Source organism: Oncorhynchus mykiss, chromosome 13, assembly GCF_013265735.2.
Source record: "Oncorhynchus mykiss isolate Arlee chromosome 13, USDA_OmykA_1.1, whole genome shotgun sequence".
NCBI classification, from domain to species: Eukaryota; Metazoa; Chordata; class Actinopteri; order Salmoniformes; family Salmonidae; genus Oncorhynchus; species Oncorhynchus mykiss.
Window position 1 is genome coordinate 22,596,913 of NC_048577.1, and position 14,210 is coordinate 22,611,122.

A 14,210-nucleotide genomic window follows, 5' to 3' on the forward strand; every position below is an offset into this window, starting at 1 on the left:
AGTAAAAGGTGACCTTTATAAATATATTTGCCTGTATTTACTCCCCTAGCGATGACGTGCAGGAGCTTGCGGGGATTTGTAGTTTTGCATTTCCACTTTGATTCTAATTAGCATTTTCAAATCTAAGAGTAAATGGAGCTGAATATATTGTGATAAGTCACCTTGTCCGAGAGAGTTAGATGATTATCAAAACGTCACGCCAGGGTTAGCCTACACGAAACACAGCCCTGAAGTGTTTTTAAAATAGGAGAGCTGAATGGTGGAAAAACTATTGGAACCATTTCCCTGTTTGACCGCTAGGTTTTATGGGTATTATGACACCTCCAGTGTGGGGCTCTATACCCATTAAACTCAACTCTGGACATTGAAGCCAGTTCCACTGCATTTTTTTTTTTCATTGTTCCCCTCTAATCAGGGACTGGGACACCAGGTGTGTGCAAACCATCAGGTATAACAGAAAACCAGCAGGCTCCGGACATCATAGGGTAAGAGTTGAGTACCCTTGACCTATACTGTTTGAAATAACATTTCCGTCCACAGTTAAGATGCTCAGACCTGTTTCTAGAACATTCAGGTTTGTTGTAAACATACAGTAGAAGCGCAGATACACATAAAATGGGTGTCCCCAAGCAACGAGACGATTACCCAACGGCTTAACACACACAAAGGGAATGTAAGCACTTATAGATCACAAGCATAGGCATTATATTGATAACTATGGACCTCCGAAGTTTTAGGTTAACATTGACAATCCTCCCATTATACAGTTGATGCCACTGGTTGGCTCTGGCTTAATCTCTTAAGCGCCGAGACTTTTAGGAGACCTTCCAGGTCATATTTTTTTGCAGTCACGCTGCACAGATGATTAGGAGTGCTGATCTAGGATCAGTTTTCCCTTATAGCTCACACTGAATAAGCTTATATGGACAGGCGGGACCTGGTAACCTGGTGGAACCAATCTGATTGCTGTGTTAACAGTTCTGTTCTACTGCACGTGATTTGAAATAGAATGGCAAACGCAGTGATCAGACTGGTTCCACGGGCTTAGGGACCTGCAGAAGTGCTTAGGAACCAGGTGCGCAGTGTGACTGCATAAGAGTCGACCTGGAACACCCCCTATAACTTTATTATGGCTGTAACAAACCTGATATCATCTCAACTTTGAACCTTGACCTCCCTAAAATGACACAAAAAAAAAGCTGACATTCTTGAAAGGTGACAGAGATTCAGGAAAAACCCCAATCACAGATCATTAAAACATTCCGAGGTAATAAACATTGACAGTCGACACACCATAGAAATAGAATGGCTAGATGCTCACCTATTTCTATGTGACAGACATAGGGTGTCACCTAGCGGTTGTCTAGTGCTAAGCAGCATGAAGACATTAAAAAATGTTTGAAATAAACAATCTTTCCATCGTAGACAACATAAACAAAATAGATACGGACAGTGTAATACAACTATACCTATGAACACTTTGAGCAGTTGCAACTCAGTTGAGGGATGGTACAATTCTAACTATATCCTATGGAGTAATTCCTACAGTGCAATAAGAAGTATCCAACACAAAGAGGTCTAATTTAAGAAAAGGACAAAAATATTGCTTAAAAAAAGTAGGAGCACGCTAACAGACAGTAGATTATAGTGGTAGACATTTTGTCTCCAAAAATGACAAGGTTGAAATGAAAAAACCTGTGATTAAATCCTTCATAAGCAACGGATATTTCACTAGGAATGGTTAACTAGGAGTCCTAATAAACTCATAAGAAATATAGTCAAGTAACATTTTCTTAAGACTTAGTAACCACTAACTAGTGTCTGCCCAATACGGTACATGTAATAGGGGATTTGGCCAACATGGCAGAAACAGTGCATCATCATGAAATACATAATTAACAAAACAAACGTCCAGTGATTGACTTACTAATATAAATATATATTCTATCATAGGAGTACGAGTGTCGAGGTCAATGCTTCCTCCTGAGTCAGGGACACACAAGTGTTTGGGAAACACTGCCAAACTGTTATAACTATAGAGCTATTATAACTATGGAACAAGGGATCAGTGGAAATACGCCATTCTCCACCGAAACATCTGCCTCCTTTACCCAGAGACAGGAATATGCCTGAGCTCTCACTTATAATCATCTGGGGAGTGTGCAAGCGTGGCATTATGTCATCAGCATTTACTATAACAAACAGAGGAGGGGTATGGATGAAACATTGAGGTGGTGGAACTTGGGGGCTCAGGCACGAGCAGAGGCAGGACCTGCTGGCTTGGGAGAGTCATGGGGGGCGGAGCTCTCAGCCTCGGAGGTGCTGGATTCGTCGTCGTCGTCGTCGGTCTGCTCGGCGCTGTGGTAGAGCATGAAGGCCTGGGTCTTGTGGGTGATGGTGATGGTGCACGGGCCCTGGGCCCACGGCTCCCCGTCCACCTGCATGGGCATCCGGGACGTCTTCAGCACCAGCTACAGAGCGATAGGAAGGGAGAGGTGGTAAGAGAGGTGGGCGGAGAAAAGGGAAGAAGGAAAGAGAAGGTTCTTTTTTTTCTCTTTTTCTTTTTACTTTGGAAGAGCTGAACAGTGATGAGCGCAGTAAAAGCACATTTTAAGTACATTGACATTCACTGTACATGAACTAACCACGTTTAAAAACAAAACATGCAAATTGCTCCATTATTTACAAAAGATGGCCATTCAAACAGGTACTGTATCTATTCAGCTCAGTTCAAAATGAACCAGGAAGGAAACACAGAATACACCAGTCCAGTACACCACTGCTGTCCTCTCACACTGTGGAGATAAAACAGTAAGTGGTGGTGATGATGGAATGGTGGCGTAACCTCACCCTGACTGTGTGGGCCTGACCCAGCCGCACCGGGTTGGCCATCTTGACTTGGATCTGAGCACAGTGGAAGGAGCCAAACACACCCACCACCTCCAGCAGCCCGTCATCCAGCCTGGGAGAGGACAGGAGAAAAACACTTCGAAAACAACATAGAAAAGCTTTACAGAGCATTCATAAGCCCTAGATATGCCCTTCACAAATCACCCTTTAGATTGCATGACATTAGCTTATCAATGACTTCCGAAGCATCTCTAAAAAGGCCTAATGTAGAGTTTATGAAGGCGTCACACAAAAAAGGACAATGTGATCTTTAGTTATCCTTTCAGTGATAATACACAAGCAACGTTTCAATGGACATCGTCTGATGGTAGGGCTTATGAAGCCTTTATTGTTTCCATTTCTGCAGTGTCTAAAGTCCTGTGTGAGCCAGTGGTGCTCACCGCGTAGGGGGGTAGAGCTCGTCCCCCATGCCCTCCCACAGACGACAGCCTCCGCCCCAGTAGCCGATGTTACACACGATGATGCCCTCCAGACTGGGCAAGGCCACCCTCTCTCCATCCAGCTCCAACTGTGGGAGCACGCACGCACACACACGGGCACGCACGCACAAACACACACACACAAACAGGCACACAATATTATTAAATGATATAGAGTATCAGCTAGTTCAAGGAGGCATCCAAGGATTATACCACGCACAAAGAATGCTCGAGTTCATTTGAAGTTTGTGACATTTACCAAGGCAACGGAACACTCTATTAAATTCTCCCAGAGGCATAGAGGTGAAAGAGGGCACAACAGACATGAGAGTCGTTCCCTGAGGCCACAATGCGTGTGCCTGCGTGCGTGTTGTTTGTGTGTGCCTGCGTGTGTGTTGTTTGTGTCTGCGTGTGTCTCCTTGCATGCCTTACCTCAATCCTCTTATCCAGGTCTTTGCATTCTTGAACTAAGCAATCTTTGGTGCCATACATAAAATATACAGCCTAGAAGGAAAGGCAACAGTGTGATCAAAAGCAGGTCACGTTTAAACGGATTCAAATATATGTTTTACATTTTCACCCAAATAACCACTCTTAGACTATTCTGAATCAGCCATTTACATAACCAACCAAACACATAATTAATATTCAGTAAGTAAAAGCATTTCCAAATGTATTTGACTAAGAGAGAAAAGTAGCATTAAAGCATTTCTTTTCCAAATTGATGTGTCGACCAAGCAACCATCCTGCATACGTCCTCTCATACTGTATGTAAATTCAACCAAGACATTTGCATATGTTTGTTAACATTTTCAGATGCGTCTTCGGGCCGACTGACCTTGTTGATGATGCGGCTGGAGAAGAAGGAGGGGGTCTTCTCACGGTGCGTGTGGAAGTTGAGCGCCATCAGGGCATCCGGGCCCACTGAGAAATAGTTATTCATGGACAGGACCTGATGAGGATAGGACACACGAGTTAAGAGGTCCTTTAGTGATCAAATCAAGGTTATAAACAGTGAATAATCAATCACGTAGGCTATTCCAGTAAGCAGGATCATTAAGTTAACCAGCTAACGTTGATAAACAACCATTTAACTTGTTTTTCTGGTTCATTAAAAAACATGTATATTGGTTGTTGTTTGTCGAGTCAATTGTACCTTGTCAATTTTAAGTAATTTTTCATAAAAATAAGTTATTTAAAGCAATTTTGGACAGTTAGCTGGCTTACTAATTGATACAGCCCCATGTTTGCAATGGATCGCTTGGTTGGAGCATGGTTCTGTCAGTGGAAACAACAGTTACAGGTGTGATTCCTGTACGGGCCACACACTGAATATAGTATGTGTTGCTGATCAAAAGAGGCTAGCTAGAGAGGGTGAAACGCAACTCACCTTTGGCTTACGAAAGTAGAGCCCCTTTGAGGCTACCTGAACTTTCCACCTGTTAGGACAATGAAGATCATACTGGATCATTTACAACCATGTTACAACACAAATGGAACTAGGGATATTGAGGGTGGCAGCATTAGCACAGAAGGCTACGTTACATGAGCTTTGTAGCATTAGCACAGAAGGCTACGTTACATGAGCTTTGTAGCATTAGCACAGAAGGCTACGTTACATGAGCTTTGTAGCATTAGCACAGAAGGCTACAGGACTTGGATTTCATAGTATTATAAGCCATTGCTTGAGCTTCATAGCATTAGCACAGGAGGCTACATGACTTGCGCTTCGTAGCATTAGCACAGCAGGCTACATGACTTGGGTTACGTAGCATTGTAGCATTAGCACAGGAGGCTACACAACTTCCTCTGGCTCTCCACTGACCTGTCCATCTTGACCACCTCTGCTTCGAGGATGTTCCGGAGCACCTGCTCCACAGGGATCTCCCCGGCGTAGCCCGACCCCCAGCCCAGGGAGTTGGACAGGTCGTTCCCCGTACCGAGGGGCAGGATCATCACCCTGGGGATGAACTGATCTTGGCCCTGGAGATCAATACACACGCGCATGTGAAGCAGACGTCAGTGTGCTGCTAACATATCTTCCTCCACTGTCCCTTTTACCGGGCTCAAACCAGTGATCCTCTGCTCACAAACACACGTGACCACCCTCCGTTACAATGTACCAACCGTTTGAGCTAAATATCGATAGTGATTAGATGCAAATGTGATTCCAATGGAACATCCACGCCATCTACAGACGTCTTATTCAATAATAACCAACAGTAGTTACAGCAACGTTAGTTAAAACAGTCTCTTGGCATAGAGCTGCACGACTCATTTGCTCCTGCCCATTGTCATGTGACGCATGTAAAAACACAGTCCTTTACCTTGAGCTTCATGGTGTCGATAGCATCCAGCACCCAGCCCACGGTTCCGTCCCCCCCACACACCAGCACCCTCACACTGCCTGGAGGCAGCAGGGTGCACAGCTGCAGGGCCTTAGAGGGAGGCAGCTCTGACAGGTCAAACACCTGAGAGGGGAGGGGAGGAGAGAGGAAAGGAGAAGAGAATAGGAGAGCGGAAAAGAGGAAAGTAGGAGAGGAAAGGAAAGGAGAGAGGAAAGGAGATAAGGAGAGGATAGCAGACAGAAAAGGGATGATATGGGAGGAAACAAAGGGGAAACGGTGGATAGGAGGGGAGGAGATGTTTATGCATCCCACCATCACCGTGCCACCTCCACAATCACTTTAACTCGAAAGAGTGCCTATTGTGCGCCAGTTCAATTTGACCTAGACATCTTAACAATTCCATAATATGCTACACCGAGGACTGACTGACCTGGACAGGGTTGAGGATGGTGCGGAACTCTCCAAGCAGAGCCTCCCCCATGTTGTTCCCACTGCGAGTGTTGGCCAGGACCAGCACTGGAGTCCAGCCGCTCCCGCAGGCAGATGCCAGCTAGACACACACACACACAGTTAAAATTAAAGTAAACAAAACCTGTTTCAAGCCACAACCCAGTCTTCTAACCTGACTCAAGAGGGACTGGTAGTTGCTAGTAATGCAACCAAACAGTCGGTTCCAATCCACCATTTGGGACACTCTAACCCCAGACACTGACCCCTCCCTGGGTGTGACCTATGACCTTGCTGTACTCATCGGGGTGCCTGCGGCGGAGCTTGTTGACGTGGTGGAGGTAGTGAGGGGGGATGATGAGGCTGCGGAACTCGCCCAGCTCACAGCGCTCCCCGTCCGACAGGCTGGGCTTGCAGTCGTCGTGCACCGTGGTCTGACACCACACACACCTGCCAAGGGACAAACACACACCCATCAAGCACAATTTACTCGGAGTTCACTGTAATGTCAAGGCAAAAGATGGACAGTGAGCTGGTTAAGAATTGTACATGAAAGGAAAAGGACACAATATTAATTCCTGCCAATTTGCAAATAAAGCAACGACAGCTTCCCCCATGATTGAAAAATTAAAATAGCACCCTCACCATCTTACGTGCCAGAACCATAGACATAAAAGTTAACGCCTTTGCATCCCGCTCACTCTGATTAATGTGGCATACAAAAACTCACAAATGACAGCCTAGAAGCAAAGTAATATTACCTAAAGTCACACAGCTTCGGTTGGTTCCCACATTGCTCCTTGCAGACCGCACAGACACTGCAGAGAGGGACGTTTCCCCGGACCCAGCGGTGCGCCAGTGTCCCATCCGTTCGGGACGGAGCCATGATCTCTTTGCACACAAGGCTCCGGTCGGCGCGACGCAGGCATGTCTCGTCGGCACACACTCCGCAGCAGTCGCAGACCGCCCCTTGCAGAATGTGTTGTTGGCATACACAGCAGTAGGTGGGCTTGTTGAACAGGTCGGTGCAGTGCCAACCGTGCTTGCTCTTGCGGAAGAAGTCTTTCATGTGTATTTTCCGTTTGGAGCGTTGGACACTGCACCACAAAGTAATGATCACCGGCACTACGACAGCGAGAGTGGTCCAAAACAGGAGTGTCCACTCTTCCCGCGACGATTGGTCGCGGTTTCCCTCGTCCCCCTCCATAGACATTCGAGGAAGGGTGGTTGGTATTAACGCGAATAAACGAATCAAATCATGGAATATCACGAGAATTCACAAATATAAACATTGTGCGCAAGTCGCGTGCATCATGATGTCCATGCAATAGCTACGAGAAAATGGCAACCTTCTCGTGTTGCGAAATAACGCACAAAACAATGCTCGAGCGAGATTGTAAACATTGGCTACCGTGCATTTTTGGGGGGCAAAAATACGTAGCTAGACGACGACCACCAACATTTGGAATATTAGCATACTGTTCTTGTTATGGAAAGTTATGCTAGCTATAGTTACTGGGCACCTGATGTGCTCCTTACCTACCCAGCAGTGACTACATTAGAAACTGATAATCCATCGTCTGTAAAAAAATAAAAAAAAAACACGAAACGCATGCCCAGGAATTTCTCATATTAAAGGTTGCATTGACATGACAGCTCCATTACTATATCAATAACAACACGACTAAACAATAGATTCATCGATAAAACATATGTCCCATTGCTAACAGTGGCCTTCCCACCTAATGGCCGTGTTCAAGCGCGTCAAAACCGTGTTGTATCATGGGTACATTTTGACTGACTGATCTGCAAATAATATTGAGCGATTATTTACATAGAGCTAGATATAGGACTCACCTTTGTCTCTATGCCATTATAGCGTACGTGACATGGGCAGCGCCATTGAGGCTATCTCCATTTTAAAGTAGTCCATGTTCTTCTTCCCGATTGGCTGATCCCTCCCGATGACCCGGTTGGACATGACTCCAAAAGGGTCACCAGGGGGATGAGCCAATGAAGTCCCACCCAGTTGACTACATTAAAATGGTGGAAGCCCTCAATGGCGCTGCCCATGCTAATAGCCTTTTGGCCAATAGAGGCCCCTATCATTCTCTATGGTTATTTATGCTGCAATGTGATTTGTAGATCAGTCAGTTTCGACTCCCCTGCAATGTTGAACGCCCTCATTATCAATAGTGTCGTTCGTATTAATTGGCCAATATGCTAACGAAACCATGACGTACATGTTTACGTAATGCTCAGCTGACTCTGGCAACTGAATAACAGATCAAAAACAGTTTGTTGAGGGGAAATATTTAGAGCTTTTCGTTCAACACATTTAAATAGTATTACTAACATTTGCCTCAAAGGCATCAAGGCACATCTACATAACATAATTATATTATAAACGCAGACAGAGCTTCACATTCACTGATAGGTTACTAGGCCTATAGGAAGTTACCCGTAATTTCTTAAATCTTATATTTAGGAAAAACAGACACATTATTTGGGCATTTCTACATGATGATAGAAAGAAGTTGAACAAGAACTTTATTACATTACATTTGGCTGGAATGACTGTTAAAGACGAGGCACGCTGTCAAAAAACCTTGCAATCCAAACAGTGATAAGACTAAAACAATGTTTTTACGGCACTTCGATACTGAAGCAGGTTAGGAGAATTTGCGAAGGAGGTTAGGATTCTGAGGTTAAGGTTAGGACAAGGATTATGGTTAGCGAAAATGCTCTCCTAACCTGCTACGGAAATAACTTTGTATTGAAGTGCCGTAAAAAAAAAGTGTGGCCCAAGGCCGATAAGGCGTATGGCTTAGTTTCCGGGAAACCAAGAACAAAACAGAATATAGCCTTTAAAAAAACACTGCCTTGCGAAAAACACAACCATTATTCCTTAACAAATGATTTCTGTATAAAATGAGTTTTGCGCGCCATCAAGTGGATAGAATCAGCATTGCAAATTTGAAATCATAACACTAAAACTGCAACTGGATACAGATGTAATTCGTGCTAGAAGAAAAATATATTTCAGTACGCTAGCAAAGTTCAAACTGATGAAAAAACAAGTACATTGCATGCTATAATCACCACCAAATAAATATACAAATAAATACACGTCTCATGCCAGAACAGCAGGCACATTGACACTCAACAGATGTTTTCACAGTTATGTGACCCAGTTTTGTGATATTTGGATTGGGGAGGTGATCGGTTGACGTAAGAGGAGAATTTACCCCCTCATCTCCTACGGACTGGGGTCTCAGTGCAGAAGTAGCCGGGCAGGAGAGCTGAGACCAAGATGAAGAAGTTTGTGGCATTTTCCCTCTGTCTGGTCCTCTTGACCATCTACATAGCAGGTAGGCTCATTTTGAAGAGGTAAATTGCCTTTAGAAAAATGTATTAATTCACCTTTTGGTGGCTTGTCTCTGATAAAAAGTTTATCTTTGCATTTTTTTCTAAATGTTAATGCAATAGAAATGTTGTTTTAAAGAAAATATGATTATGCAGTTGTTAAGTAGTAATTAATGCAGTACTTTATATGCTCAAATAATTACATGCATAAAGAAAAGTAATTGCATCATAATTAAACTTACAAAATAAAAATGCATTTCGGTCGTGCACAGAAAAGCAAATATTGTGTTGCGTCATTGTAACTAGTAAATATGAAACTGAAAACATTTCTGTTGTATGAAGATATTGCATGAAAATATGAAAAATAAGCTAAAGAAATAATTGTTCATGTAAAACAAAACAAATATGACAGAGTTGTTTTAACTGCAATGCCGTTAGCTCATTTAAATATTGTATTGATCTGCCCCCTTTTACAATATATCATGTACTTCCATTTTTAAACTCTTATCAATGCCGTTTCAAAATCATTGCAAAAAGCCTGCATGAGCCCTGGGTGGTGCTTTGCCACGTCGCTGTGTGTGCCTGGCGCTGTTGACAGAGCCAGCCAGGTTCATTTTCATACCCCCTCACAGGTTGGTCTTTGGGGGTCACGTGCTCCACGGGCTGGCCTGGCTCTCTGGAGAGTGGGGGAAATGAATGGCTACTTTGTTGCTCCACCAAAAAACAACCTCCTAATGATATTCTGCTGCTGCTGGGGGACAGACAGAGACAGAGCTCTATGAGACTAGGGTTGCATCTCAAATCACACCGTATTCCCTATAGAGTATCCTATGTCACTGATTTGCTGCAACATTCTCGTTTGAGATAGATGTAGACAAATTAAGGTTGACGTTCATTGTCATGAATCTTGCCCTGGAGGCAGAACTGAGCGATTTTCCGCTAGATGGGCCAGCTACAAAGTCAAACTTGGCTATATCATAAAAATGAATGTCTTAATTTAAGGTTAGGGTTAGCGGTGTGGTTAAGGTTAAGGTTAAGGTTATGTTTAAAATCCGATTTTGGGGGGGGGGGGGGGGGGGGGGGTATTTGGTATTTATTAAGATCCTCCTTAGCTGCTCCAAAAGCATCAGCTATTCTTCCTGGGGTTCACATGAAACATGACATTATACATAGTACAGAACATTATTAGTCAAGGACTGAAATACATACATTTACAACGTCACACAGAGCCTACATGCAGTGCCTTTGGAAAGGATTCAGACCTCTTGACTTTTTCCACATCCAGAGATGTTCGATCGGGTTCAAGTCCGGGCTCTGGCTGGGCCACTGAAGGACATTCAGAGACTTGTCCCGAAGCCACTCCTGCTTTGTCTTGGCCGTGTGCTTAGGGTTGTTGTCCTGTTGGAAGGTGAACCTTCACCCTAGTCTAAGGTACTGAGCGCTCTGGAGCAGGTTTCCATCAAGGATCTCTCTGTACTTTGCTCCGTTCAGCTATGCCTCGATTCTGACTGGTCTCCCAGTGCCTGCCGCTGAAAAACAACCCCACAGCATGATGTTGCCACCACCATGCTTCACAGTAGGGATCGTGCCAGGTTTCCTCCAGACGTGACGCTTGGCATTCAGGCCAAAGAGTTCAATATTGGTTTCATCAGACCAGAAAATCTTGTTTCTCGTGGTCGGAAAGTCTTTAGGTGCCTTTTGGCAAACTCCAAGCAGGCTGTCATGTGCCTTTTACTGAGGAGTAACATTTTTGGTACCCTTCCCCAGATCTGTGCCTTGACACAATCATATCTCGGAGCTCTACGGACAATTCCTTCGACCTCATGACTTGGTTTGTGTGAGACATTATATAGACAAAAATATCCAAAAACCTGTTTTTGCTTTGTCATTATGGGGTATTGTGTGTAGATTGCTGTGGGAAAAAATATTGAATACATTTTAGAATAAGGCTGCAACGTAACAAAATGTGGAAAAAGTCAAGGGGTCTACTTTCTGAATGCACTGTATCAGTACAAACACACAATCTCTAGGTCTAATACACAGTACAGTGCAAATTACAATACAATATATATAAAATGACTGTGTCGATTCACAGTTCCCTTTGTGCAGTAAGGTGTTGTTTTATCTGTTTGTTTTTTTTAAATGGGTTTTATTGCTAGCTTAAGTTACCTGGGGTGGCAGAGAGTTCCATGTAGTCATGGCTCTATTTAATACTGTGCGTTTCCCAGCCTCTTCTTCTGGACCTGGGGACTGTGAAGAGACCTCTGGTTGCATGACTTGTGTGGTACCAATGGGTGTTCGAACTGTGTGCCAACTGCTTGAACAGACAGTTCAGTACCGTCAACAGATCAAACACCTCTCACACAGACCAAGAGTGATGCAGTCAATCTCTCCTCAACTTTGAGCCAGGAGACATGCATGATACTGACACTTTCCCTCCGTCTACATCTAAGTGCGATACGTGCTGCTTTGTACTGGACCAACTGCAATTGACCTTTGTCCTTCTTTGCCGCACATGGCCGCACATCTGGGCAGTAGTCCAGGTGTGACAAAACTATGACTTTATTGCTCTGCCAGCTAGTGACCACTTTGCAGAGCTGCCTCCAGGGCAAAACTTATGACAATAAATGCCAACCTCCGTAGGCAAGCAGTGATGTTGCACAGTCAGCTCTTTGAAAATGAAGGGACATTGATGTCTTGAAATGCTTTGTCTCTCTATCGACAGATGCAAACCCAATCATCAAGGAGAGCTATGCTAAGCAACTTCTGCGGACCAAGAGGCAGAAGCCCGGCCACCCCGATGAGCCAATGAGGGTAAGGTTCAAAGTGCAAGGGGCACAATTCGAAACATGCAGCGTGGTGCTCATCCTTCTAAGAATCCATAAAAAATGTTTCACTTATCAGTTACCCTGTAATTTCTTCTGTTTTGATATGATAATGAGAGCTGCTTATGGCTTGATAAACTAACAGCACTTTAGATAATATGTAGTGATACAATGAAACTGCTTGTCAACTCTTTCTTTCCCTGGTGTGTTTCATTCCAAAAAAAGAAAAAAAACAGCCCACCCATTCATGATTCTCTCACACTCTCTTCCCCCCTCTTTTGACTCTTGCCCACCCCCCCCCCTCCCTCCCTCCCTCCCTCCCTCCCTCCCTTCCTCCTTCTGTATAGGAGCACTTGCTCCACATGCAGGTTCTGGATCAGAGGGCCCAGGAGACCAACCTGGAACACTGGCTGAACCCCCACTGCTACCCCCGCTGTGACAGGAACTACGGACACCCTGTCTAATCCCCAGTGACCTCGCCTTGACTCCTCACAGCCCAGGTTCCTGTCTGTCCAACACAACCATAAAACATGCCTGCTTGGGTCCCCTGGGGCTTTTTGAGTAGGGAACAGGGTAGCAAAATGCAGTGTAACAAAAAAAGTACCAGAAAGTACATCATTTCACTACATTTCAAAAACATTTGAACACAATGTACAGTACCTATAATTAGCCTATTGGCTGATCAGTTTTGTATTTCCCTCTTGATTGGTTACAGTTAGAATTGGGGTAAACTGATTCTAGGTCTTTTTTTTTTGTTGTCTTCTGGCGAACAACTTTTTCTGTGTGGCAGAAGGCGTTGACGGCAAGAAGGATGTTGAAAACTGTGATGACGACAATGATGATGATGACCATGATAATGATATGAGGGTGAAGCTCAGAGTGTAACTCTGTCACATGCATTTCATGATGAAGCCTCAGCAGGGAACATTAGTGGCCATCAGTAGATACTGGCCACAAGAGCATGATCAGCTTATTCCAGCAACATTAGCATACAGGAAACATAGAAAATGATGTTAACATCATAGAGCATACATGATCCGTTTATATGTGGATACAGTTATGAGAAAATATACATTGTATTATGTAAAACAATGTTTAAAAAAAACTATTATTTAATAAACAATCTAATCAAATAAATAAAAAATATGGAAATGTGGTGTTTTTTTTTCTCTTCCGTTTTGAAACTGGACTTTGAACAGGCTTCGTTCGGTAAGACTTTAGAGAAAATAAAGACTTTAACTACTAAGAAAGAGGAACTGTGAAGCAGAAGATTTTCCATGGTGACATGGGCAGTCATGTGGGTTGACCTCGCTGCTGACCCGGGGTTACGGTTGTTGCGGTCGGACATGACCCGAGGTTACTATCGTAGTTTACTGATGTTTGGGGAATTTATTAAGACAGTGCCCTTCCGTCGAGTTCACTGTATGACTCTGCACAGTGCTGTTACTTTCTCGCGCAGGAGGCTCTACAGAAGAACGGCATGCTATTGGCCACAATTAATAACAACTTGTGAAAGGAAAGAGGGGAATTATTTGATACAAAGTATTCAACGCTTTATCGCAGATAAACTGAATGGCCGGGAGCACTAGGCTAAATCCTACGCAGTTCTGGACGTGTGAAGGGAGTAAATATATCCAGACAAGAACAAATACAGTTATTCTCCGAAGTGAACGTCGTGCAAATTATTTGTAACATTGCGTACTATATCATTAAACTGATAATGACCATATATGGCCGTATACCACTGAACCTGCACACATTTTACATGCAATTTAAGAAATGTGCTGCTGATGTTTGGGCTGATTGATGGCCAAAACTATCGAACAATTATTGATGCATTTGGTCTAATTTTTGGGAAAATTTTATTATATTCTACTATATCCCCATGATTCAAT

General features: G+C 43.8%; 2 protein-coding genes across 3 annotated transcripts; one reads left to right on the forward strand and one right to left on the reverse strand.

Moving 5' to 3' along the window:
• Positions 1–527: 527 nt before the first annotated feature.
• Positions 528–8,061, reverse strand: LOC110485966 (diacylglycerol kinase epsilon). Of its 2 annotated transcripts, none has more exons than XM_021557235.2 (11): positions 6,886–8,061; positions 6,391–6,574; positions 6,108–6,227; positions 5,657–5,800; positions 5,155–5,312; positions 4,720–4,768; positions 4,168–4,281; positions 3,762–3,833; positions 3,291–3,418; positions 2,851–2,962; positions 528–2,471 (listed from the first exon to the last, which is right to left on the reverse strand). In XM_021557235.2, exons 1-11 carry the CDS (start codon positions 7,335–7,337, stop codon positions 2,250–2,252), a joined length of 1,755 nt encoding a protein of 584 aa, XP_021412910.2. In that variant the 5' UTR covers positions 7,338–8,061; the 3' UTR covers positions 528–2,249. The 2 variants fall into 2 exon arrangements, with proteins under 2 accessions (XP_021412910.2, XP_021412911.2); XM_021557236.2 differs by having other exon boundaries at positions 6,415–6,574; positions 6,886–8,060.
• Positions 8,062–9,343: 1,282 nt separating this feature from the next.
• c13h17orf67 (chromosome 13 C17orf67 homolog) lies at positions 9,344–13,459 on the forward strand. The gene is made up of 3 exons (XM_021557237.2): positions 9,344–9,495; positions 12,216–12,304; positions 12,663–13,459. Exons 1-3 carry the CDS (start codon positions 9,438–9,440, stop codon positions 12,777–12,779), a joined length of 264 nt encoding a protein of 87 aa, XP_021412912.1. The 5' UTR covers positions 9,344–9,437; the 3' UTR covers positions 12,780–13,459.
• The last annotated feature ends 751 nt before the right edge of the window (positions 13,460–14,210 follow it).